The sequence below is a fragment of the Talpa europaea genome, assembly GCF_964194135.1.
Source record: "Talpa europaea genome assembly, chromosome: 10".
NCBI lineage: Eukaryota > Metazoa > Chordata > Mammalia > Eulipotyphla > Talpidae > Talpa > Talpa europaea.
Genome location: NC_140077.1, coordinates 4,990,286 through 5,014,634, shown reverse-complemented (window position 1 = coordinate 5,014,634; position 24,349 = coordinate 4,990,286). Strand labels below are relative to the sequence as shown.

The following is a 24,349-nucleotide window of genomic DNA, read 5'->3' as shown; positions in this document are numbered from 1 at the left end:
TCTTTTTCAAATAGGGAGCTCTTTGCCCCAAAAGCCTATTGCAAGATGTCATTTGCACCAAAGAACGAACAGCAGAGGCCCTTGAATGAAAATCGAAACATAATCAACGTTTATACTTAGAAAATTTATTGAGATCATTTTCTCTGGTATTTCCTTATTTTAAAGTTTGGACGCGCCATATATCATAATCCACGCGCGCCAAGGAGGGGGCAGACTGTGTTTAATATTTATCGAAGCTTGATTCCAAGATCAAACTTGTTTATGACTTCATCTGTCATTTCGGAGGGAGCCTTCTTCCACTATTACCCGGCTCAGCCAGCCTATTTCCCGACTGCCGCAGAGCAGAGAGGATCAATTTTTATTAGGCTCCCCGGCAAGTTTGCTCTGGGCCGCTTTAATGCCGAGCAGCGGCATCATCTGGAGACCTAAACTTTAAGCGTCTTTCAGGCTTGGAAAGTTGATCATGCCTTGGAACCTGGATGTTCCTAATTCCTCGGGGGGGGGGAATTGGGGGGGATACCCCCCAAGGTGAGACGGGGTCATCTTCTGGGTGAGCGGCTGTGAAGCTGAGCCGGGTCGGCAGGGGCGGAGCCACCCCAGACCCCGTGGGTGGGGCGGGGGGTGGCGCTGAGCTGACGGACGGCCACACTGGAGGGCGGGCTCGGGGTGTCTGTGGGTGGCGATTCCTGGAACTGAGGCTTCCTGGGAGTGGGCTTTGCGGCTGCGCTGGTTCCGGAGAGGGCGTCTGGGCCTGCGCTCTCGGTGGAGTCTCGGAGACCCTCCCCGTGGCGCAAATGGGTGGCAGGAGGATCGGGCGGGACTCGCTCTCCAGCCCCTGCGGTGTGCTCGCTGTCGGTGCGCGAGGGGCAGGAGACCCCGCCAGCGAGCATCCCAGGGCGCGGAGGGGAGCCGAGCCGTTGGCCTGCCTGGGCTCGGTCGCAACCTCTCGGCCTGCGCCCCGCGCCCACCACCATCCCTGCAGAGCGTGCGTGTGTGTTTGTGTATGTTTGACGCGCACACTAGTCGGAGCTCAGCGAGCGTTTGCTGACCGCATGTGAGCGCGTGAGCATTTATGCAAATGCGTGCATGCGACTCAGTGCGTGCGCGCTGGCAGGTGTGCAGAGCGGGGCGGAGCAGGGTGCCCAGGGCTGCGCTGTGGCGCGCTCGTGTAGAAAGAACAGAAGGTCAGCGGCCGTGCGGGGAGCGAGCAGGCGGAGCGCGAGGCCAGATGACCCCCTTTGACTCCCTGAACTTGCCCGGAGCGTGGGGGCAGCGGTCGCTGGGCCGCAGGGTCCTAGTCAAGGCCTCCACCCAGGCTGCACGCGTCGGCCCCGCTGGCCCTGCGCTCACCGGCCCGGGCGCTGCTTCCAGAGAGCCCACCCCAGAGGCCCGGGCCTTGGCGGAGCCCCACTCCCAGAGACCCTTAGACCCCACCTGCACATCCGCCCCCGCCGGTTCCTCACAGTCTCCCTCCAAGCCTTTGCTCGGGCCCTCATCGTCTTCCCAGGGGCCTGGAATTGGCGGCGGAACAAACTTGAGCTTCAGTTTTGCTTAGTGTGCTTGGAGTGGTCACTTCTGTTTCTGAGCCTCAGTTTCCTGTCCTGCACGTTGTGGGTACAGATCCGCACCACAGGATTGTTGTAGGATTAAAATGAAGAACGAGGGGTGCTTGGGGTTGCTGGCACCAGGTATTCACTATCTTCCAGGGGCTCAAGAGGACCCCCCACCCCGCCCAACTCCGCTTTCTTCCCCATCTCGCGGCCCTGCGCGGCGCTGGGTTTGCTCATCTCCCGCGGGGCCGCGCACACCCAGGGGGCCTGCGGTAGGTGCAGAGGCCGCTGTGAGGGGTCCGGGGGTCTCTGTCCAGAACCTGCGCCCGCTCCCCAGCTCCGCGGAGGCGCGCGGGACGGGCTGCCACGCGGCCGGAGTCCGTGCAGCCGCCGCGCAGGGGCGGACGCGCAAATTGTATTTCAGCGCCGGGTCCTTCCGGGTTAATGAGCTGACACCATGATTAAAGCTGACCATTTGTAATGTGTCTCGACCCCGCCGCCGAGCCCTGAAGAGGTTAATGCGGTGACGGAGGCCGGCACCTGCCCCTCGCCGGCCTCCCGGGCTGCGGCGCCCAGCCCCGGCCCCCGCCCGCCCCTGCCCCGGCTGCGCCTCCGACTCCTAATCAATTAGCCCATTAACGAGCCCTTGGAGGAGTTAAGTAGGGAGAGGCTCCGCCGCGGGGAGGGCTGCAGCCGGTCACTCGCCGCGGCTAATGATATTAGAAGCGCTTTACTCAGTAACCCGGCGCGGCGCGGGCACGCGAGGAACTGCACCGTCACGGCGCAGCGTCTGGACATTTGTGGGGACGGAGTCCGGCGTCTCCTCTCCCCCTGGCCTGCATTTGGGGGACACCCTGGGGGCAGGGCTTCCTGGATCCCTTGGTGAAGCACTCTTGGAGGCCTCAGCTCCTGGGCATGGGGTTGCCTGAGCTCCTGGGGGCCTGGCCTCACCTTCCCTGCCCCTAAGAGGGTGCGGACAACTGTCCCCGGACTGTTTTGCACGCCAGACTGATGACAGATCCTGCAATGGCTGATCTGGGAATGACAGGGGGAGCGCGAGCCGGGGTTCTGTGGGGACCGCAAGCACAAGGGAGGGACCCACGTGGCTGCTCTGCGCTGGGGTCCGGAGTCGGGGGCTTTGGCCTTACACTCGTGCTGCACGGGCAGCATTGCTGCCCCTAATGCTAGGAACGAGGAAATCTAGAGGCAGAAAGTCGGAGATGCGGATGGACTTTGCCCATCTTCTAAAACCATGTCTTGATCCTCACTTTCTTCTCTCCTTTGTAGCAATTCCGTGACCTCCAATATTTGCCCCCCGAGTCCCAGAACCACTTATGGAACAGAAGGGCAGGTCGTGGGCTGTTCAGCAAAGGCTTGCAGACGACCCGCCCTGGACTCCTAGTGCTTTTAGGCTGCCAGGAGTGTTTCCATACCTGCCTGAGGCAAACCTCAAGCAGGAGAAGGGGAGATGCAGTGAGAAGTTTTCCTCTGTGCAGGCAGCGACGCTCTGGCTGGGGCTGCGCTCCTCTAAATCTAGGCAGCATGAAAGTGGTGATGCTGGAACTTGCAGTGGAAACAAGGTCTAGGGCCCCCTCTGCGTCTGCATGGGCAGGAGCCCCACGGGCCCTCGACAGGGGTGGAGGGTGGCAGGCTGGGGAGGGCGCGAGGTGTCTGCTCCGGGGCCCCCAGCTCAGCTCCCGCGGGGGGCGTCTGCAGCGAGGCGCGCGCTTCTGGCTCCTCCGCGCGCCCTCGCCCTCGCCGCGCGGGGCGCCGCGGCCTGCGGGAGTCGGCCCTGCGGGCGTGTCCGAGCCGGAAAGGCCGAGTGGCCGGGGGAGGTTCGCGGAGCAGCCCGTGCGCTCCCCCCGCGGGTGTGAGGACGCGTCGCCGGAGGGAGGCGTCGCGACACTCGGGTTCGCAGCCGCGCGCTGCTCCTTCCCCGCGAGGGGGCTGTGCCCGCGCGGGCCGAGCCGCCGAGGAGCCCGGGACCCCGGCCGAGGTCTCCGGGGCCCGCGGCCCTGGCTGCTCCCGGGTGGACCCCGCGGCAGCTGCCGGGCTCCGGGCGCGCTCGGGCCCCGCGGGCGCCGCTTGCCGGGCCTGGGCTTTTTGAAAATTTCCGGGGCCGCTCGGCGGCGCTGCGATTGGCCGCGGCCGGGCAACCTCTATGCAAATGAGGCCGCGCCACCTCCGCGCCGCGCGAGACCGGGGGGCCGGGGGGCAGGGAAGGGGCACTCGCGCCGGGGCCCGGCGGGCGCACCCAGAGCCCGGCGGGCAGCGACCCCGCGCCGCCGTCCCGTGCCCGCGCGGCCCCCGCGCGGAGGGGACGCCGCGCCCGCCCCGCCGCCCCCTCCCCCCGGCGCCCGCCCCTCCCCCCGCCCGCCCGCCTGCCCGCACCACCTTCCCCCAGACCGTCTCTAAAGGGAGTTCTTGGTTTCCTCCGATTTCTTATGAACCCAGGATGGGCAGCAAGGAAGATGCGGGCAAGGGGTGTCCGGCGGCCGGCGGCGTCTCCAGCTTCACCATTCAGTCCATCCTGGGCGGGGGCCCCTCGGAGGCGCCGCGGGAGCCCGCGGGCTGGCCGGCCAGAAAGCGCAGCCTGTCGGTGTCCTCGGAGGAGGAGGAGCCGGACGACGGCTGGAAGGCGCCCGCCTGCTTCTGCCCAGACCCGCGCGGCCCCAAGGAGCCGGGCCCCAAGCACCACCCCCCCATCCCCTTTCCTTGCTTGGGTAAGGATCGCGCGCGCCGGCCGCGCCGGGGTGGGGGACGCTGCGCCCGGGGCGCCCTCGCCGGGGCCTGCTCGCGCCGGGGTCGCGGGCGCACGGCGGGAAGGCGAGGGCGCGCGGGCGCCGGGGCGGGGACCCGGGACGCCGACTGGGCGCGGCGCGGCCTTGCGGGTGGCTGGGCTGGGGAGGGCGCCTCGCGGCGGGTTGCTGGACGCGGGTCGGCGCGCCCGGGCCCGCCCTCCACGCCCGGCGTGCCCGGCAGACGCTTTCCGGACTCCCGGTCTGGGCGAGGAAGGGTCTGTCTTCGCCGCGAGGTCTGCGTCTCATTTCTCTTTCTCTTTCTCTTCCTCCTCCCCCTGCTCCCTGCCCCGCATCCTCCTGCTCCAACGAGTGATTAGCACTCCAGGGTGGCTGGCAACGGTGCCTTGCGCAGAGGGCTCCCCTTTGCAGCGTCTGAGGGCGGCGAGCCCCGCGTTAGTCCTTAGCATTGTCAGAACAAACGGCCTGTGGCACGAGCCCGCCCTGGGGTGCCCGGGGAGCTGGTCCAGCTTAGCGCTTCCCAGGCAACCTCGGCGTTCCCAGTGGTAAATGCGCCCCCTCAAGACCGCCTCCCCCTGCCACCTGCCCTTCCAGCAATCCGGGAGCGCAGACCCCCCAGCCTGCAGCCGGGTCCCTCTCCTGTTGCTTTTCAAGGGCCTGGGTCTGCGCTCTGGGTGCCCGCCGCGGGAGAGGGGCTAGACCCAGGGAGGAGGCGCCCGAGCAGCAGGCGCCTGCCACCCCCCAAGTGAGCGGGTGCGCGCGGGGGTGTCTCCGAGGCTCCCTCACTCCAGGGCCCGTTTGTTCTCGCTCCCCAGGCACCCCCAAGGGCAGCGGAGGCGCGGGGCCGGCGACCTCGGAGCGCACGCCTTTCCTCTCTCCTTCCCACCCGGACTTTAAGGAGGAGAAAGAGCGGCTCCTGCCCGCGGGGTCGCCGTCGCCCGGGCCCGAGCGGCCGCGGGACGGCGGCGCGGAGCGGCAGGCGGGCGCCGCCAAGAAGAAGACGCGCACGGTGTTCTCGCGCAGCCAGGTGTACCAGCTCGAGTCCACCTTCGACATGAAGCGCTACCTGAGCAGCTCGGAGCGCGCCTGCCTGGCCTCCAGCCTGCAGCTCACCGAGACCCAGGTCAAGACTTGGTTCCAGAACCGCCGCAACAAGTGGAAGCGGCAGCTCTCGGCCGAGCTGGAGGCGGCCAACATGGCCCACGCGTCGGCGCAGACTCTGGTGGGGATGCCGCTGGTGTTCCGGGACAGCTCGCTGCTGCGCGTGCCGGTGCCGCGCTCGCTCGCCTTCCCCGCGCCGCTCTACTACCCGGGCGGCAACCTCTCGGCCTTACCGCTCTACAACCTCTACAACAAGCTCGACTACTGACCCGGCCCGGCCCGGCCGCGCGCCAGGGAGGAATACACCGTGTGTATTCCTTAGCTCTTATTTATGGCCTCGGCCCCACGCTGGGTCGTGCGCGTTTCGGGGCTGCGGGGCCTTCCCCGAGGCAGGGGGTCGGCTTCCCCTCTCCACCGACCCAGAGCGCCGGAAACCACTCCTGGGGGGCCGCTCTGGGTGGCCAAGGGACGGGGGTTTCGGGCAGGTCCACGCGGGGGGAGAGAACACGCCCCGGCCCGCGCGCCCCGCTCCCCGCGCGCGCCTGTGTATATGGACACGCGCAGCGCCGGCCCGGCCGGCCCTGGGCGCTTGGGACAGTGACCTCCAGGCCTCTTTCGCTGCCCTCGTCCTGAGGATGGGTAGGGCCGAAAGGGGTGAGAGTTCAGGCCTGTAAATATTTTTAAAGAGAAAAAAATAAAACATTTTAAGCACCGTTGCTAACTTGCTGGGCTCGCGCGCGCGCCGTGGTCGCTCGTCGACGGTTTTCTCGTTGTTCCTGCGGGCAGAGGCGCGGCCGAGCCCCGGCGGAGTCAGGCGCAGCCCACTCGGAGGGGGGGGGCGGGGTCAGGGGTTAAAGGTCTGGACTTCGGCGCCGCCAAGACGGCACGTGGGCCCGAGTCGCACCCGCTGGCTCCCCCTGGTACCCAAAGCCTGGATGCGGGCCAGGACCGCGCCCGGCGCCCCTTCCCGGCAGGCGCGCGGCTTCCGAGCCGGCTCCGAGGAGCGCAGGGCGGGGAGCCGGGAGCAGCCGCCTTGGCCGCGCGCCCCGCGCATCTTCCCAGAACCCAGAGCGCCCCGGGCTGGGCCTCAGCAGGGCGCGGGCGGCGCGACTCCATCTGGGCGGCCGCCCGCGCTCCGCTGGCGCAGGTGGGGCGGCGCGGCCCCGGGCCAGGTGAGCCGCCCTCCCTACGCGCTCGGATCCAGGCCCGACAGCCGGGCCGCGGCGCGCCGTCCTGGGGCGCCGGGCCCGGGTGCGTGCCCCGCGCGGCGCAGGAAGGGGACACTTCGGCTGAGCAGGGATCTGAGGCCAGGCCCGGGCGAGGAAAGAGCGGCGGGCAAAGGCAGCCCCTACGTTCTCTCTTTTGTTGCTGGTTATGGCTTGCATGGCGCTTGGCAAAATGGCAGGATCCCCGGCGGGCCGCTCCAACTGGGTAAACCCAGGGCGCGCGGTTGGGGGCCCACGGGCTTCAGCGCCCCAATCCCTGCCGCCGCCCCCCACCCCCGGGGCTGGGAGGGCGTGGCACTGGTCGTTTGGCACTCGCCAAAGGAAGGAGGCTTTCACTCGTGGGCGCCGGCGGCGCGAGCTCGCGGCCACCTGTTCCTCGAAATACGTCGGAAAAGAAAGCTTGAGCTCGGAGGAGCCAAGGGTCGGGCGTCACGTGGGCGAGCGCCCCGAGGCTCCAGCCTCGCCCTGGGGCCCAGCTTCGCCAGAGCAAAGGCGCGCCGAGCCCGCTGCGCAGAGGCCCGAGCTCATCCTCTGGAAGGAAAGCGTTTGCGCGACAGACTTGTCTCTGGTAGACGGTTTTCCCTGAGCTGAAAGGCAGCGAATCTATCTGCATTTTGTGGACTTACACGGGCTCTCTGTAAGCCTCTTATACCCCCAGCCTTCTGTCTAAAGTGCCTGGGCGCTTGTCCATTTTGAGGATTTTTTTTTTCCTTCTCACAGTAGATTTTATAAAAATCACAACTACTTCAAGGTGACGTCATACACAGTTAGTTCAATTGCCTTTATTTCATTTCTACTGAGTTCAGGAAATATTCCCTGGGCCCTAGTACTTTCTGACAGAGCTATGCAAAATATTGTCAGAGAGGAGTGACACGCGATCCGTTTTCTTCTGATTTATTTGGTACACATAATTTATTTTAATGACGCTTTCTCTTGCCAGAATGACCCACTTAAACTTTTCTCTTCTTCTAAAGTCACTATTTGAATATTCCATGCAGAAGTATCTGGATTGTTTCCAAGGAGCCACTTTTATAGGTAGGAACACTCCATCCATATCATTTTGCTCTGCATTTCAGTAGTTTTGGGGTTTTTCAAGTGATGATGACTTTAAAAGTATTGAGGGACTATATCCTCCTTATTTTTACTTCCCTTACGGGCAATGGTTTCCTCTATGCACTGTATGCACTGAATGGCAGAGTAATTTTGCCCTTAAAATTACTGGACACCCTTTCCAGTTTGTCACAGAGGGGATAGTTCACCCTTTTTAATAATCCAGAAATTAGCAAAGTTGACCCAACGAGTGTCTAGGAATTCCTCCCTCTTACAGGTGACTAAGCACACACACGCACAACTTTGCATTTGGATTTAAAATGTTGTTCAGACTCCATTGTTGCCAGATTTCCTCAAGACTATCAATTCATTTGAATAATCAGCAAAATCAGCCTCCTTTCAGGCTCTAAACTGATTTTAAAAGATTGACGTTTCTTAAAACTCAAATCGAGTCTGGCTGCAACTGCATGCCCAGAGGACCTGGATCATACACACACTGGATAATGAAATACACTTAGATTTTATTAGTGGGTAATTCATGCTCAGAATCTCAAAACACGAATAGAATTAAACAAACAACTGGAAGAAGGAACCAAATAAAATTATTTGGAGATAAAATTATTTAGCCAAACTTAGAATGGAGGCAAAGCATTGTATTTTGAAATCTTGAACTTGGCCCTTAACTTGTGGGAAGAGAGGGGATGGATGAGGACTGGTGAGGCTGGTGGGCAAGAATCTGCTCGTTTAACAGTAATATCATCAATGCATTGGGCAGAAAGGGGGTTGTGTTTACTGTGCTGAGAGCCATAAAAATAAGAGTACCCCAATGAGTGAATGAACGTGATAGCATGCAGACCAGCCAAACTGTCTCCAATTAATGCACCTTTAAAGTAAAATAATCCCAACAATTTCCCCTCATTTCATACAAATTCACATGCGATTCTTTTCCACAAAAGTAAGTGAAAAAGCAGTGAGAGCATGTATAAAATTAGAATTTTTGAGAGTATCCGAATCCCAGATTTAATTTCTAACCTATTTTATTTCATGATGGTTAAACCAGTTCTTCTTTTTCTGTAGGATTCTACCAACAGAAGATGAATAAACTGTGCCTGCAACTCTTGGAAGTTGTTGGCCTGGGGGTGGACGAGGGGAAGCTGAGGCTGTCATTTTAGGATTTTACCTAAACATCCGACTAAAAGAAATTTGTTGAGCTCTAACACATTGTGATGAATTGTTTCACAGTCTGGCCTCCATTCTGGAGAGGAAATTTCTTGAGAGTAAGGACTAGTCTGCTTCATTCATCTTCTGGGCATCTCTCACCAGGCCTGGCACACGGTGTGCGCTCCAGAAACATTTGTGAGAAGACGGACTAGAGAGATAAAGCATAGTATAAACAAAGGTGAGTGTCTATGAAATCAGTAAATCTTAAAAAAATGAAATGCAGGTCATAGATGGATACTTTAGGAAAATGAGAAAATAATGAGGGCAAAATAATGCAATTTATTAGAGCAAGTATTTCCTTCTTTACCATAATTTGTGATTAACTTTATGGGAGTATGCACGTCCAGTAAAAGGGAGAGTAATTTATCTCAGTGGAAGGGAGTAAATTAAACTGTATAGAAGCATTGAGCAAACAGGGTTCCTGTAGCTGAGAAATCAGCCGAGATGGGGCGGGCGCCAGGGGTGGAACTGCACAGAGCACCTCTCCCCCTTGCTAGCAGAGCCCAGGCAGGGCGTCCGCCCCAGCGAGACTACATCTCCCAGAGTGCTGCACGAGGGCGGGAGAGGGCGTGAGCACAGTCTTGGCGCAATGCTTCTTGGGAGTCGTAGTTTCCACCTCCGCCGAGCGCGCGGGCGCCGCGGCCTTCTGGTGACGCGCGACCACGTGACCGGAACGCCGCGACTGGCCTTTGCGCCGGAACTGGATGGCGGGGCCCGGGCCGCGCGGGCCAATCGGCTGCCGGGGGCGAGACGTTGGCGTTTGAAATCAGCCAAAGGCAGGCGCCGGCCGGAGCTTCCTCTCCGCCTCCCGTGCTGCCCGCGAGCGAGGCTGGGCGCGTCAAGCGGCGGCGAAGTTGCTTTTGAGGGGACCCCGAGGTAACGGGGCGAGGCGGGGGGCGAGCGGCGGCCTTCGGGGCTCCCGGGGCCCGAGTCGGCGGCGCCCTCTCCAGGGAGCCCGTCTCGTTTCTGACGCGTTGTTTTCGGGGGGCCCGAGGCGCGGCGGGGGGCCCGGGGCGCGGCGGGCCCGGCTGGGGACGGGAGTTGGGGCGGCGGCGGCGCGGGCCGGGCCGCTCGGGGCGCCCGGGGGACTCTCGGGGGGCGAGTCCCGCCGTGGGGGCGCGCGGGCTGTGCGCACGCGCAGAGGCCCCGCCGCCGACTTTGTCTGGGTCCTGCCCGCGTGGGGGGTCGGGTCGGGCCCCCCGGCCTGGGACCCGGAGGGACTCGGGGCGCCTGTTCCGTAGATGACCGGTTCCAACGAGTTCAAGCTGAACCAGCCGCCCGAGGACGGCATCTCCTCGGTGAAGTTCAGCCCCAACACCTCCCAGTTCCTGCTGGTGTCTTCGTGGGACACGTCCGTGCGCCTCTACGATGTGCCGGCCAACTCCATGCGCCTCAAGTACCAGCACACCGGCGCCGTGCTGGACTGCGCCTTCTACGTGGGTGCCCGCGCCCCCGCCGCTGCTTCTGCTCCGGCGCCCCTCTTTAATAGCACCCCCTGCCACTACTGGGGCCAGGCTTCTGTCCGGGAAGGCATTTGGAGGCAGCTCTAGCTTTCCCTGCAGATACTTGCTATTGCACCTTTGCTTTTGGTCTTGCACACTTTTGCAAACGTAGGAAACTCGGTCTCCTTTTTTCAAAGGGGTTCTCATGGAGTAACCCTGCAAACTTTCTGCACGCACGTCAGTTCTGTTTGAAATTTGCAACGCTGCAGTAGCATTTGGCTGCCTTATTGGAAGGAGCACCTGTTTACTAGTCAGTAGGGATGCCTGTTTACTCTCAGCCTGTGACCACTCGCGCCTTTTCTTGGGCTGGTTTTTGTTTGTTTACCGTGAATAGCAGAGCCCCGTGCTGGGCTGGCGTAGATCATCATGAGCATAAACTGACCAGTTGACTGTAGAGGCAGGAATTTGGAGAAACTTTGTAAAGCTCTCTAAGTTTTAAATGCTTCGCCACTTTATTTTGTAGGATCCAACCCATGCCTGGAGTGGTGGATTAGACCATCAACTGAAAATGCATGATTTGAACACTGATCAAGGTAATATAATTGTATTTTTTTTTTTAACCAGTTTCTCAGCTAGTGGAGTAGAGAATAACGTTAATGTAGGAAGAATAGTTCCTGAACTGCCTAGTTGCTGAGCTGCTTAGATACAAATAGAAGTGGCTTGAATTTAGGACTTGTTTGTTGAAATGATTACCGAATGCTGTTTCTGATCACAGATCACTGTGTATGTGCTTTTTCCAGTAAAGTGTAGGGTGAGCTCTATCCCAAATGTTCACATGAAGTGGCAGGTAAGTATTTGGCTTTTATGTGGCCCTCAGAGATAGCCTGGATCTTGGTAGTTTTCTTTAGGATTTTCCAGTGAATTTTCGGAGGTTGCTTTTAGAAGCTGATTTGGTTTATACTGAAGGAAGATGTGTTTTTAAAAATCTAATGGCTAATCCAGCTTGTGTATTTAGTATAGAACATGCTTTAGTTGCATTTATTGAATAGATAACAAGGGGACACATTTGATTTCTTAGAGGCCTACATATGATTTATCCAAATTTTAATATTTATTTTCCAGCAGAGATTGGACTGGAACCCAAATACACAAAGCTCTCTAGAAGAGCTCTTTTTTGGGGGGGATATGACTTTTTTGGGGGGGATATGACTGGATATCAAGAATGAGTTGGGCAATAAACAGATAGGCACAATGTTTTGTCAAAAGAAGTCCGCAGCCAATCAGACAAGGCTTTTGAATGAAAAGCACTTATACCTGCAGGTGTTTGATTTTGCTTGATAACGGTTTATTCCACAGTAAGTGAACTTTTAGGTTTAGGGTCTTTTGTTCTGAAACTTAGGGAAAAAATGCTGAGAAACAGATATTTAATACTCAAGAGCTTAAATAAGACAATTAGCTGGTTATTCTTCACAGATCATTGCTCAACTTCATGGGGTAATTTTCTTTCTTGTATAAATGATACCTTTTTAAACAGGTAGTTTTCCTGTTTGAGGGTCAGGACCATATATTGTTCTTTGTTGTGTTCTTAGCTTGTGGCGTAGATTCTGGCACAGAGTAGACATTTAGTAGACATAATGGATGTTGAATGAATGAATGAATGACACTGAAAGGAAAGAAATTGTGTATTGGGAATTTGAGCCCCATGAAAGCCATGTGGGTTACTTGTAACACTGCCTTCCTTCTCCTCTGCTCTCAGATAATTCTGCTCTTAGATAATTCTGTTACCACTTGAAAGAGTTTCTTGCAAGCATTTGTTACCACAGCAGGTATTTTTCCAAGCACCTACCAGGTGTCAGAACCTGCACAAGATACAGTCAGAACTATAGAGTTAAATAAGGAGTCTGCAGTCAAGTGAGGAAAATAACAGTTATGCCATCAATTAAATGTAATCTGAAATTCCAGTCCGCTTTTGATACGTGTCAGACCAGTGGATCAAACTCGGCTCTGTGAGGTGAACAGAGGAGGAGGTGGATGATTTCTTGTGGACGTCGAGGAATTTTTCTTTATGCAGACATTTCTGGAGAGTTGGTGGAGGCAGATTCATTACAGCTGAATGAATGTTTCCTTCCATTGTTCTTTGTGGAAGCTCTGCTCAGTAGAGCTTGTAAAGCAGGGTTTTTGTTTACTTTTTCCTGTAGAAAATCTTGTTGGAACACACGATGCCCCTATCAGATGTGTTGAATACTGCCCAGAAGTGAATGTGATGGTTACTGGGAGTTGGGATCAGACAGTTAAATTGTGGGACCCCAGAACTCCATGTAATGCTGGAACCTTCTCTCAGCCTGAAAAGGTAGGCTCTCTATATATTTGACAGGAATTATGGGCCTGGGGGTAATTGGACTTGATACATGCTTGATGAATATGGTGAATTTAGAGGTTAAGAGTTGACGAGTCTGTTTTACAAATCTAACTGCATAGAAATATTTTGATGAAAAGGAAAATTAATTGGCATTGGGGTCAGCTTTTTTTCCTCTCATTTGTCTCTGTACTGAGGAGCACTGGTTCAAATAAGCCCACTTCCTGCATTGTCAGTACTGTAAATCGCAGGGCTGAGAGGCAACGCACTACCTTTTAGAGAAGTCGTCTAGTAAAGACTGCTCACCTCAGATTGAGTTTGATGTGCCCAAACCAGAAAGTGGGGTGGAGCATCACTTGTCTTTACTCAGGACCTAAGGTCTCATTTGAGTTGACGGTTAAAAAGAGGAGCCGTGGGTTATTTCACATTCCCTGACTTTGCATCACTTTATTTATTTTTTAAATACTGACAGATGTAGTTTGCAAGCTCTAGTGAATGAAGCTACTTAAAAAGGAACCTTCATGTATTATTCTAACCTTTTGATCTGTACAATGAAGTGTAATTGAGCATTCTTGCTGTGTCCTCATCAGACTTTATCAGGTGGTAGTTAATTTTAAAGATTGATTGTTTTAGCAGGTTAAAGGAATCCTTCACTTGAGTCTATTTCCTCAGTGTAAATATACTATTCAGTTCCTGTTAGCCATCATTATATACTGTAGTGCATCCAAAGAGCCATTATTTTTGTCACATCACAGTTGAATCTACTCCTGGCAAGACCTTTGTTCAGAATAAAATAATTGCATTGTTTCTAGTTTTGATTTATGGTTGTATGTAACATGTTAAGAACTGTGATAAATTGCTGGCAGAATATCATATAATGGACAGCCACACTGAATCAAGCTGCTTATTGGTTCAGCAAGGTTCATTATGTCACTTTTTTTAATACTTTCTTTGATAAATGTATATACCCAGTCAGTAGCATGACAGTGGTTTCACTTGATTTACGATCAGTAGGGATAGAAAGCGCTATTAGAAGCTTGTGTGTCACCTGTATAGTAAAGATTTAAGACAAAATTCCCAATCCGATTGTACTATTATAAATCGATCTCTTTCTGGCCTCTGTATTTTTTAAGTTTGATGCTTCATATGTCTTAGGTTAATTTCCATTTTTCTGCTAACATTTTGTTTTCTGAATAAGCTATGGTTAAGATCCTGTATTCTGTTAAAACGAGCTTATAGTAAATCTATTGTTTTGAATCTTTTTTAATTCTTTATTTTTTCCCTTCGTCAAACGGTCGTAAATTTTAAGGCCTGATTGTTGAGACTTTGGGTCATTACATTGTTAAATCTAACTTGGGTTTTTCAGCTGTTAGGGAGAGGATTTGTAGTTAACTTATTGGTGATTACTAACCATGGGGTTTAATTAGTGAATTTTTATGAGCTCTCACCACATCATCTTCATTTTTTATAGTGATTCTTCAGGTTTTAAAATACTAAGTCAGATTTAATTAGAGTTGCTTATTAATTGAAAGAAATAATCAGAGAAGTTACGTATCTGAAGCTAGATTTAAAAAAATGATTTAACAGGATGAGGAAGATACATTTTGCCACCGTTTTTATGATTTGTTATTTTGTTCCCCAAATACCATATTTGAACATAAACCACTTCACATACTTGCTTGTGCGAAGTTTCTGTGACTTATTATGAAGGATTTTTTTTTTTTTTTTTTTTGGGTAGAAGCTGTTTCAAATTGAAGAAGAGATTATGAAGGAAACATATAGGTGCTTTTAGGAAGGGAGAATAAATATGCTTTTTAAATTTTCCTTGAAGACGAACTCTGTCTTGAGTATTTGGTATGACATCAGGCACAAGAGTTTGTCAAATGCCAGACCACTGTCCTTGTCTTTTAATTTTAAGTTCCTATGTCACCAAAAGCAGCTAAGTCGCTAATTACTGATGGCTGGCTCACTCTTCCTGGAAAGACCTATTTATTCAGTGTGGCGCCTGGGAAAGTCAAGATTTTTAGATTCACAACATGAAACCTTCCAAAAGATGATCATAGAAAAATAACTTTGAAAAAAGGATTGTTTTATGAAAACCCATTGGAAGGTATTGTTTTGTGGCTTAATGTGTTTTATGGCTATATTCTTTTCTTTTTTGAGTATTTTATACACTTTCATATTGTCTCTGAGTGAAAGGAGAAGCCTGGAGAAATTGCTTAATAGTTTAGTAAAGAAGAGAATTAAATGTTCAAAAGTTTTTTGCGGAATTAACTAGAATGTACATTATATGATGCTTGGTTAAGTATTAAGAATATGCTGAATTTATTCTTTTGTGAGAACTACTTGGTTTAAGTAGAGAATGATTAGAATTCGGTACCTGTGTTTGGGAACCTGATGAGCTAAAATGTTTATGGTGTGTACTTTGTTCTGGGGTAAAATGCTGTTTCCAAGCAAGTTGATGCATTTTAGCAAGTTTTGTTCTGTCTTGAAAGGTCTACACCCTGTCGGTGTCGGGGGACCGGCTGATTGTGGGCACGGCAGGCCGCAGAGTGCTGGTGTGGGACCTTCGGAACATGGGCTACGTGCAGCAGCGCCGCGAGTCCAGCCTCAAGTACCAGACCCGCTGCATCCGCGCCTTTCCCAACAAACAGGTGCTGGTCTCCCTCCTGCTCTTCCCTGATGGTTTGGTCACTGCCTTTTAAGCTTTGCATCTTAGTTTTGAGTGGTGATTTGTGGAATTTGCTGTTAAGTGTATTTTTAACAGCTTCGTGTGAAAAGGTAGTGTGTTAATCTGATTTTAGAGAAGACCTGATGTTCAGAGAAGCTAAGCCATCTGCCAGTGGTTTGACTTGAGGCCTCTGATTCCCTCTTGATCCTAGTCCAGGATGCTTGACAGGTTTCAGTGATCAGGGAATTTTTCAGATATTTCAGTCAAACAGTGACTTCACAATTAACTATGGAAATTTAGGGTTATGGGTTTTGCAGTTCCTTCTTGTCTCTTTGTAGCCCTCATACTAATGCTGTTCTTTTCCAATCTGACAGCATAACTCGAATTAAAAAAAAAAAATTGCTGCTGGTGGTAAAGAGGTGGCGTCTGTCAAATAATGACCGACTGTGACGTGCGGGGCCATCCACCTGCCATCATCTTGCTAAATGAGATCACTGTTTCTTAGTGAGGCCCTACTCCTCCTGTGTCCTTGAAGTTTGGGGGGAAGTCAGCAGATCTCTTTGGAATCTAACAACTGGTTGTCCTTTAGTGGTTGTGGAGCTTGAAGCAATTATGTCAGTTATTGATCTTTTATCTCAAAAGGCTAGTACCTCAAATCACAGTTCTTTTCACAGGAAATTGTAAATATCCACTGAAGATAAGAAATTGCAGATATGTGTAACTTTGGCGATTTAAATACATGATTAAAATGTGTGTACATTGAGAAATATTTTCATGTCTTTATGTCTAAAGTTTTCTGTCAGTATTCCTGGTTTGTAAGCTTCCATTTCATTGGAAAGTAATATTTTATGACCTTTCTTGCACTAGACATAGGTTTTTAGTAGTAACTTTCTTATACCTTGAATAAGTAAAAGATAAAATATAGATTGTATATTTATCTTCTTTTCCCTGACGTTGTCATTTCAGGGAAAGCTGAGGAAATTGTAAACCACTTTTGAACATTGCTGAAAAATCTGTTGTGTGCAAACTTGCTGTGGGTGAATTGCAAGAGGGAGAATTTGGTTGATTTCGGTTACTGAGACTCAGTGAGGGAAATTTAATCCTTAGACTTGTTAGAGGTGAAGACATGTAGAGCAGAGAAAACCGTGTTCCTACCGCTGGAACAAATTTGAGTCCCTTCTGGACAGAACAGCCAGATAAAAGATAATGAAACACTTTAACATTCTTGTTTAGACTTTAGAAAATAACTAGATGTTTTTGTGCAAATCACATGGTACAGTGAAGAAGCAAGCAATGATAGCCTTGTTTTTCTTTTTATAAAATAGATATTGTCTATTTTGGAATGTCATAATTGTGTTAGCACATCTTCAACACTGTTCAACTCTGACTTTTCATTTCGGAAATAATCATCTTTCTTGAGTGCAGGTTGAATTTTGGGATTGATGCCTTGTTTTGGAGACTGGATTTACTGTGTTGTCCTCCTGCTCCCTTCTGGCAGGGTTATGTCTTGAGTTCCATTGAAGGCCGAGTGGCAGTTGAGTACTTGGACCCCAGCCCTGAGGTGCAGAAGAAGAAGTATGCCTTTAAGTGCCACCGGCTGAAAGAAAATAATATTGAGCAGATTTACCCTGTCAATGCCATTTCCTTTCACAACATACACAATACATTTGCCACAGGTAAATATGGCGTGTTAGCCTGTGTGTGATTTTTAGGATGATACAACTTTGCTATTACCGGACACTAAGCATTTATACTTAAGCGTTTTTTAAATTGTGCTTGCATGTTATTATATTTAGGGGAGGAAATCTGGTATAATATAATATTCCTTGGTGAAAATTAGCTTCTGTGACCGTAAGAACTGTTAAGACAATGCTTACTTCTGTTCTGCTTTAAAGAGCCACATTGACTCTTGAAATTCCGTGCAGGTGGTTCTGATGGATTTGTAAATATTTGGGATCCATTTAACAAAAAGCGACTGTGCCAGTTCCACCGGTACCCCACCAGCATTGCTTCCCTTGCCTTCAGTAATGATGGGACTACGCTTGCAATAGCATCATCATATATGTATGAAATGGATGACACAGAACACCCTGAAGATGGTATCTTCATTCGCCAAGTGACAGATGCAGAAACAAAACCCAAGTGAGTATGCTTCACCTGTATTTGAGCCTTTTCTTGCATTCAACCCAGGATTTATTAATTTTTCTAAATTCATGAATAGCATTGTTGATGCCTGCTCGATATTACAGCTGACTGTAGGGTTGGAGTTGATTTTATCTTGTTCTCCCAAGCTTTCAATATCCGTAGGTTGATAGACGTCTGATGGATAAAATTGTGCCTAGTTGTTTTGTAGAGAAGAATGTCAAACTCTCATTCTTCTTGAATAGGCACTATTATTTGAATCTCTGGAGTTATTACTAGCTCATTGCTTCAAAATTAAGTTGAGGAATTCAAGAATAATTTATTTTAGCAAAATCTATTTAAGATATTTAAGAATTTGAACAGCCAAAAATCTATCCTCTCCAAAGAGGTGGTTTCTTTCATATTTACACAAAGTGAATGACCTTCAGGTCTTATTGGAAGGAAACCCAAAGTTACCTGGCCTTGCCTGGAATAGCACATTCCTTAGTTTTGAAATTTTCTCAGATGTCTTTGGCTCTTAGTTGTAACTGTTGACACTTTTTTGGTACCAGCAGCACCAGGGTCTTTACTTAATTACACCACACGTAAGGGAGAGCTTCGTTGAACCTACCCCAGGTGTCTTTGTCTTGCTGTGTTCCTTGGCCCTTCCTACCCAGGCCCTTGAAGGAAGTTCTCAATAAATATTTACGGAATAACTGAATGGTTTTAGGGTTCCTGTCTTTTCCTGAATTGGTTGCTGAATTGGTTGTGTCCCTGAGAAGGGGCACTCACGCGGTTTGACTTCAGAGACGACTTCACACGGGAAGCCTGTTGCATAAAGTCCTGTGTTTGCATTTAATCCCTCACTTTTGTAGCCTTGTCCTGACCAGCCATTTTGATCTCATGCTGTTCTTTTTTCTTTTGAACTTGTAGGTCACCAGGTACTTGACAAGATTTCATGTACTTAAGTGCCTGCCATGTTGATGATAATAAAACTTCCTACTCCCCAATGGTGGATTTATTACTATTAAAGAAGCCAGGGGAAAATATTAATTTTAATATCATAAGAACCTGAAAATAATGGAAAAGAGGTTTTTGTTGATTTTTTTTTTTTTTTTTTTTTTTGCAATGAGCCCCTTAAGTGCATGAGATGGTTTGATGGTTGCTGCATTAAAGGTATTCGGGCAAACAAAATTGGAGGGCAGTGACTGCACTTTTGAGAGTCAGTTTTGACCTTATTTTTGTTTCCACTGTGGAAATAAATGTTTGGAAATAAATATAGGTAATAAAAAACCCCTTTGCATTCTTTCTGGACCTTAAATGGTAGAGGAAAAGGCTCTTGAGCCATTTGTTTCTTTTGCTGGTCATAGTTGCTAATTCTAAAGCTGCTTCAGACTGCCTCATGAGGAGGTTAATCTACAATTAAACAATATTTCCTCTCGGCCGTCCATTATTTTCTGAAGCAGATGGTTCATCATTTCCTGGGCTGTTAAACAAAGCGAGGTTAAGGTTAGACTCTTGGGAATCAGCTAGTTTTCAATCTTATTAGGGTGCAGAAGGAAAACTAATAAGAAAACCTCCTAACATCATTTTGAGACTGTAAACAATTATTTATTAGCAAACAATTGATCCCAGAAGGGCAAATTGTTTGAGTCAGTAATGAGCTGAGAAAAGACAGAGCATATCTGTGTATTTGGAAAAATAATTGTAACGTAATTGCAGTACATTTAGACAGGCATCTATTTGGACCTGTTTCTATCTCTAAATGAATTTTTGGAAACATTAATGAGGTTTACATATTTCTCTGACATTTATATAGTTCTCATGTCCATTTCAGTTGCCCAGCCGCTGCTGATTAAGGTTAAAAAGAAAAAAAATTATAGCGAGAATGAGATTCATTTTACTGTAATGTCCTAAAGCAAAACACGAACTTAGCTTGGCCTGTTGTAGGTCGCTTCAAGGAGTATTTTTGTTGTCAAACTTTTTTTTATATCATTTGCAAATGTACATCTCTGAATCAGATTTGCAACTTTACTGAAATTAACTTTATCCATGATGTATTTTTTAAAATTTGTGTTGACAGACGAAGTTCTTTTCAGTTTTTAAGTATTTCCCTGAAAACTTAGCATAAGTCTGAACCCATCTTTTGAAATGTGTTTTCTTCATTGCAGGTCCACCTAATCGTCTCGTGCAAGTGGTTTCTCTCTGGAAAGCTTTGTGTTGCTTCCCACAAATACATGCTGTCCCTTAAGGGATCTACTGTAGTCACTGTGGACACGTTCTTTAGTATGTGCATTTCTTTCTTTTTTTTTTTTTTTTCTTACAAAAAACTTGTCTGTGCGCCCTTTCATACCAGCTCTGTAAGATGAGGAGCCTGTGTCCGGTGCAGGGGCCTGGGGGTAGTTTTCACCCCGCAGCAAGCCCAGGGCTGTTTTTGAGCAGCTTGAGTTCTTTTTGTAAAATAACCTAAACCTGTTATTTCCGTGCGGTCTAATAAATCAGAAATCCAGAACCCTTAAATGTTGGATGTTTTTAAATGTCGGTAATTAATGTAATTTACTTCATAAAAGGCTTCTGTAAAGCAGAACTCCTTCATCACGGGCCTGGTGGGGATGACATTTTACCTTTAGGTCCATGCTGCTTCGCTTAATTATGTCTATTTTGATGTACGTTGGGGATTCGGTCGGGATAAAGTGATCTGTTGGAGTGTTGCCATTTCCCTCGTGTGTGCTCTTGCTGGATCAGCAGGCCCTTGAGCCAACTGTGCAGCTTCCAGGACGGGCGCAGGGCCGTGCGGCAGCTGGCGCACCCCCTTGGCACCGCGCTGTCCCGGTAGTGAGTGCAGCGGTGGTGGAGCTCTGCAGCCCGCGCTGGACTCACCGCAGTGTCCGTGCCCACCAGATGACAGTCCCCGGACCTGCCCATCACATGCTAACTCCAAAGGAAGCCCTGGGGATGGGAAATAATGTAACAGCCGGCGCTTGCTGGTGAGGGTGCTTCTTTGGTGTGATGATGTGCTATTAAAAGTCATAACCACTTGGTTGGGGACAGAGCATAAATTTAAAATTGTTTAACTGGAAGAGAATACAGTATTGTAAAAGGTGAGTAAAGCCAAGTTAGGGTCCTGGTTTTGAGGTGGTGGTGCGCAGTTCCACATGGATATCCTCTGTCTCTTGAGGAAACCAAGTACGCCTCGGCCTCGTTGTGCCTGCCGCCTCCCCCGCAGCACCCTGGACCAGCTTCTCCACATCTCGCCCGTTTGCGGTTATGGCTGCCTTCCCCTCCCCCGATAATCTGGGTGTGATAAATAGAGCTTTCTTTGGCTTGCCAGCCCTACTTCTCTATCCTTAAGTCCCTCCTCTGTTTATCTTCTGCTACAGTCCCACCACCTTAAAGGGTCCCCTTTGAGGGGAGCGCAGCAGCCCCATCTCTGCCCTCAGTTCTCCCTCTTCCGGTATTGAACAATGACTTTCAAACCTTTTATGTGTGACCCAACTGGGAGACACATTTGAACCACAGTTCAGAACACTCCGCGGTCCACACAGTTTGTGCAGCAGCAGTTGTATGAACTATCGTTTGCCCTGTGTGCATGTGATGCATCTGCCCCCCCCCCCCCCCGTCAGCACTGGTTATGGCCCCCGGATAATTTTATAAGAAATGCCACCAGTAATTTGAAAAAACTGCTCTCTCTACACAAGACTTTAAAACTTGTTCTTTTTGTCACCCACGCTTGGGATCCTCCTGCGCTCCGCTTTGCCCAGAGGAGCCGTGATGTCACTTGCAGGAAGGTAGACTTCTTTCGATGCCTGCAGATCACCAGCAAGGGCATGCTCACTGTCAAGGGGCTTTCGGAAGAGAGGGTGGGGATGACCTTGGTTGAGAATTCTCACAGGTGGATGGGATGTTCTAGTTCTGAGTTCCACTGTGTAGAAACTTCGAGATTTGTTAGCAGGTCCTCTGTTCTGCTGATCCTCCAGGCACCCTGGGAAGACCAGGGCCAGACTACTCACTTTGCATTCAGGCCCTATTACACTTGTGTCTCAAGGTGCACTAAGCTTTTCAGTGGAAAAAGGGTCCTAACATATGTAAAGTAATGGTCATTTAGTTGACTTCATTTTCCTAAGAAAGGTACTGCAAAATCAATAGAATATGCATAAAACGATTACAAAATGAGTATCTTCTGGTAGGGGGGTGGAGTCTGGCCAAGGGGATTAATATCCTCATGTATTCATTTGGCAAATGAATAAAATCCCTGTTATGTCAAAAAAAAAAAAAAAAAAGACTTCTTCCTAAGATGAGCTCCTACTCGGTGGAAGGAGACCGCAGAGTAGCCCTCTGTGCTCCAGCAGCCCCAGCATTAAAGAGATTCCTGTAACTTTGATGCATTTCTCCCCAGTTTCTGAGCTTCTGTTCAGTATGCCCTGTGGGGATGGGGTGCCCAGCATTTATTGCTGTTTCCCAGAAAACGGGTTATTCTGTGCCAGGCTACTGACTCACATCCTCGTGTTGATCCCCACATTTCACAGTCTGCTCAGGCTTTCCCTGAATTGCTTTCATGTTTTTTTTTTCCTCTGTATTTTGTGTAGAAGAATTGGGGTGCAGGCCAGAAGTTGGGGGGAGAGGATTCACCAGAGATGAATGGGGAACAGAACAGTTAGATCTACTGAACCCACTGCTGAGGGGAGCATTAGGCGAGACAGGAGAGGTCTGCTGCGCCATGTGGGTAGCTCCCTGGCCGGGGATTGAACTCAGGCACGGGGTGATAGCACTGAGACTTAGCCCGTAGTCCACCAGGGGTTTCATGTTTTAATTGGATTCCTGTCAGGGCCTGTTCAAGATCTCTTATCATGAAGCCCCCCATCTGTCCTCCAGCTCACAAATGTGAGCTCCAGCTCCAGCTTTCTCAAATGCTGGAGGAAGCCCCTCCTGCTGACGTGCGTTTGGCAGTTACCTGCCTGGCATATTGACATTCCTGTTGCATGTCTTTTTTTTTTTTTTATTTAAAAGATTTATTTATTTATACAAGCACTGGGTACAGTCAGAAGCGCGGGAGGGTGAGAGAATTCACCAGAGCCAGAGCGGGGAGCAGAGCAGGCAGACTGACGAAATACTCTGCTGAGGGGAGCAGCGGGCGTGGCAGGAGAGGTCTGCGCGCCATGTGGGACCCTTGCCGGTGGCCGGGGATTGAACTGGTGCTGCAGAGGCTGTGGGCACCTTCATAGCCTAGCGCTCAACCACTGCGCCCCCAGGGGAGGCCCCCTGTTGCATGTCTTGCTCCCTACTGTGTGCTGTGGGCTAGGCTGGAGTCTGTGCCTGGGCACGGGAACACGGGCCCCTTGGGCATAGCTGAAGGGTGGAGGTGGGGTCCACTGTTCCAAATAGTTTTCAGTATAATTTTGGAATAGAGTCACCCTGTCCAGTGTGCTAGATGTGTAACCTTAGCTTTGGTAATTCATCAGTAAGCATGGGATGACTATTGCAGGAGGAATATGTTCCTTGTATCTATTGTAAATAGTCGGTGACTGTGAAGAGATGAATCGAGGTATTCCATGAACCTGCAGTGGGAGGTGATGTCTTGGTATCTATCCATGCTTTGGAATTTTCAGTTCATTGTCTCCATGAATAAAAACTTGTTAACCACATCATGTATGAAAATGCTCGAGGGAATAGAGTTGAGATTTTATTTGCGATGGTGTGATATCTGGTACAGGCCAAGTAACTGGCATGATGACTTCGGGGAGGGGGGCGTTCTAGGAAAACTTGCAAGTAATGGGTGGCCGGTTACCCCCTAGAGCATCTGAAACCTGCACGCAGGAGATCCTGTGAGGTGGCTACGAGAAGTCTGGCCCGGAGGGGACGTCCATGACATGAACTTCATTTTTGTACCACGTGTCACAGGCAGGTGCTCCAAATACTAAGTCGCTTCTCACACAGGCTCTTGCTCTCTCGGCTGTTCCAGGGAGGCAGCAGTACCTGCTTAAGCTGTGACTGAAAGAGGCTCCTGAGCAGCATGAGAGGCCCAGTTAGTATGTTAGTATAGTTTTCAAAACGGGTCATATATAAGAATCCTACTTTATATCTTTAATGTGTTAGGAAAATTCTGCCATCGTTTACTTTTTGCCTTATTTCAATGGCCATCTAGTGTAACTATTTGGACAAGTGTTTAATGCCCGCTGCATGCCTAGCACTGTCCTCATTACTGGTGTGCGACTGGCGAAGTAGGACTAATTCTTGTGCTCACCTGGTGCCTGTTGGGCAGGGGTTGGGGCTGGTAGGAGCCAGCAGAGACAACAGTGCAGGGCCTGGATGCCATGGTGCGACTGGATTTTGTTTCCCAGCCCTGCCCTGACCTTTGGTCTTTCACATCCACTGTCCCGTTAGGCTTGGTCATTGCTCTTGGGGCTAAGCTCACCTAACAGTTTAATGCAGCTTCTGTGACAACCTGGGCATCAGGAAAAGCATTGTGCAATAGAAAGTTCTCAAACCTTCTGGTTAGTACTCTGAAAAGGAGAGACAGCAGGACTGAGCCAGGTCCTTAAGTGCCCCTCAGCTCTGCTCCGGAACTGCCTCAGCTGGTTTACCAGGTTGGGCAGCCTGCTGAGACAGCTGGGCCATGGGGTCCAGCCTTTGAACTTGGCTTTGAATCCTGAATTACCGTTTAATTCATTGCCTCACATGGCTCCCTCACCTGTAAATGGAGAGAATATCTTGTTCGTGAGTTAAAAAATCACACAAAATACTTTTTAGGGTGTGCCCAACAGTCAACAGGAAATGCCTGTTTTCTCTGGATAAAAAATACTCAGTCCATTGCTCTCGGTCATTAGTTGCCTTTTAGTTTTTTCTTTTTAATCA

General features: G+C 50.6%; 2 protein-coding genes across 2 annotated transcripts; both read left to right on the top strand.

The window, feature by feature from the left end:
* Positions 1-4,005: 4,005 nt before the first annotated feature.
* On the top strand, positions 4,006-5,678 carry HMX2 (H6 family homeobox 2; the record flags this gene model as incomplete). The annotated part of the gene is made up of 2 exons (XM_084245862.1): positions 4,006-4,273; positions 5,125-5,678. The coding sequence occupies 2 exons, from the start codon at positions 4,006-4,008 to the stop codon at positions 5,676-5,678; spliced, it is 822 nt and encodes a 273-aa protein (XP_084101988.1).
* A 4,470-nt stretch (positions 5,679-10,148) lies between these two features.
* On the top strand, positions 10,149-17,522 carry BUB3 (BUB3 mitotic checkpoint protein; the record flags this gene model as incomplete). The annotated part of the gene is made up of 6 exons (XM_084245322.1): positions 10,149-10,343; positions 10,873-10,942; positions 12,548-12,699; positions 15,201-15,359; positions 16,875-17,052; positions 17,302-17,522. 6 exons carry the CDS (start codon positions 10,149-10,151, stop codon positions 17,520-17,522), a joined length of 975 nt encoding a protein of 324 aa, XP_084101448.1.
* Positions 17,523-24,349: the final 6,827 nt, after the last annotated feature.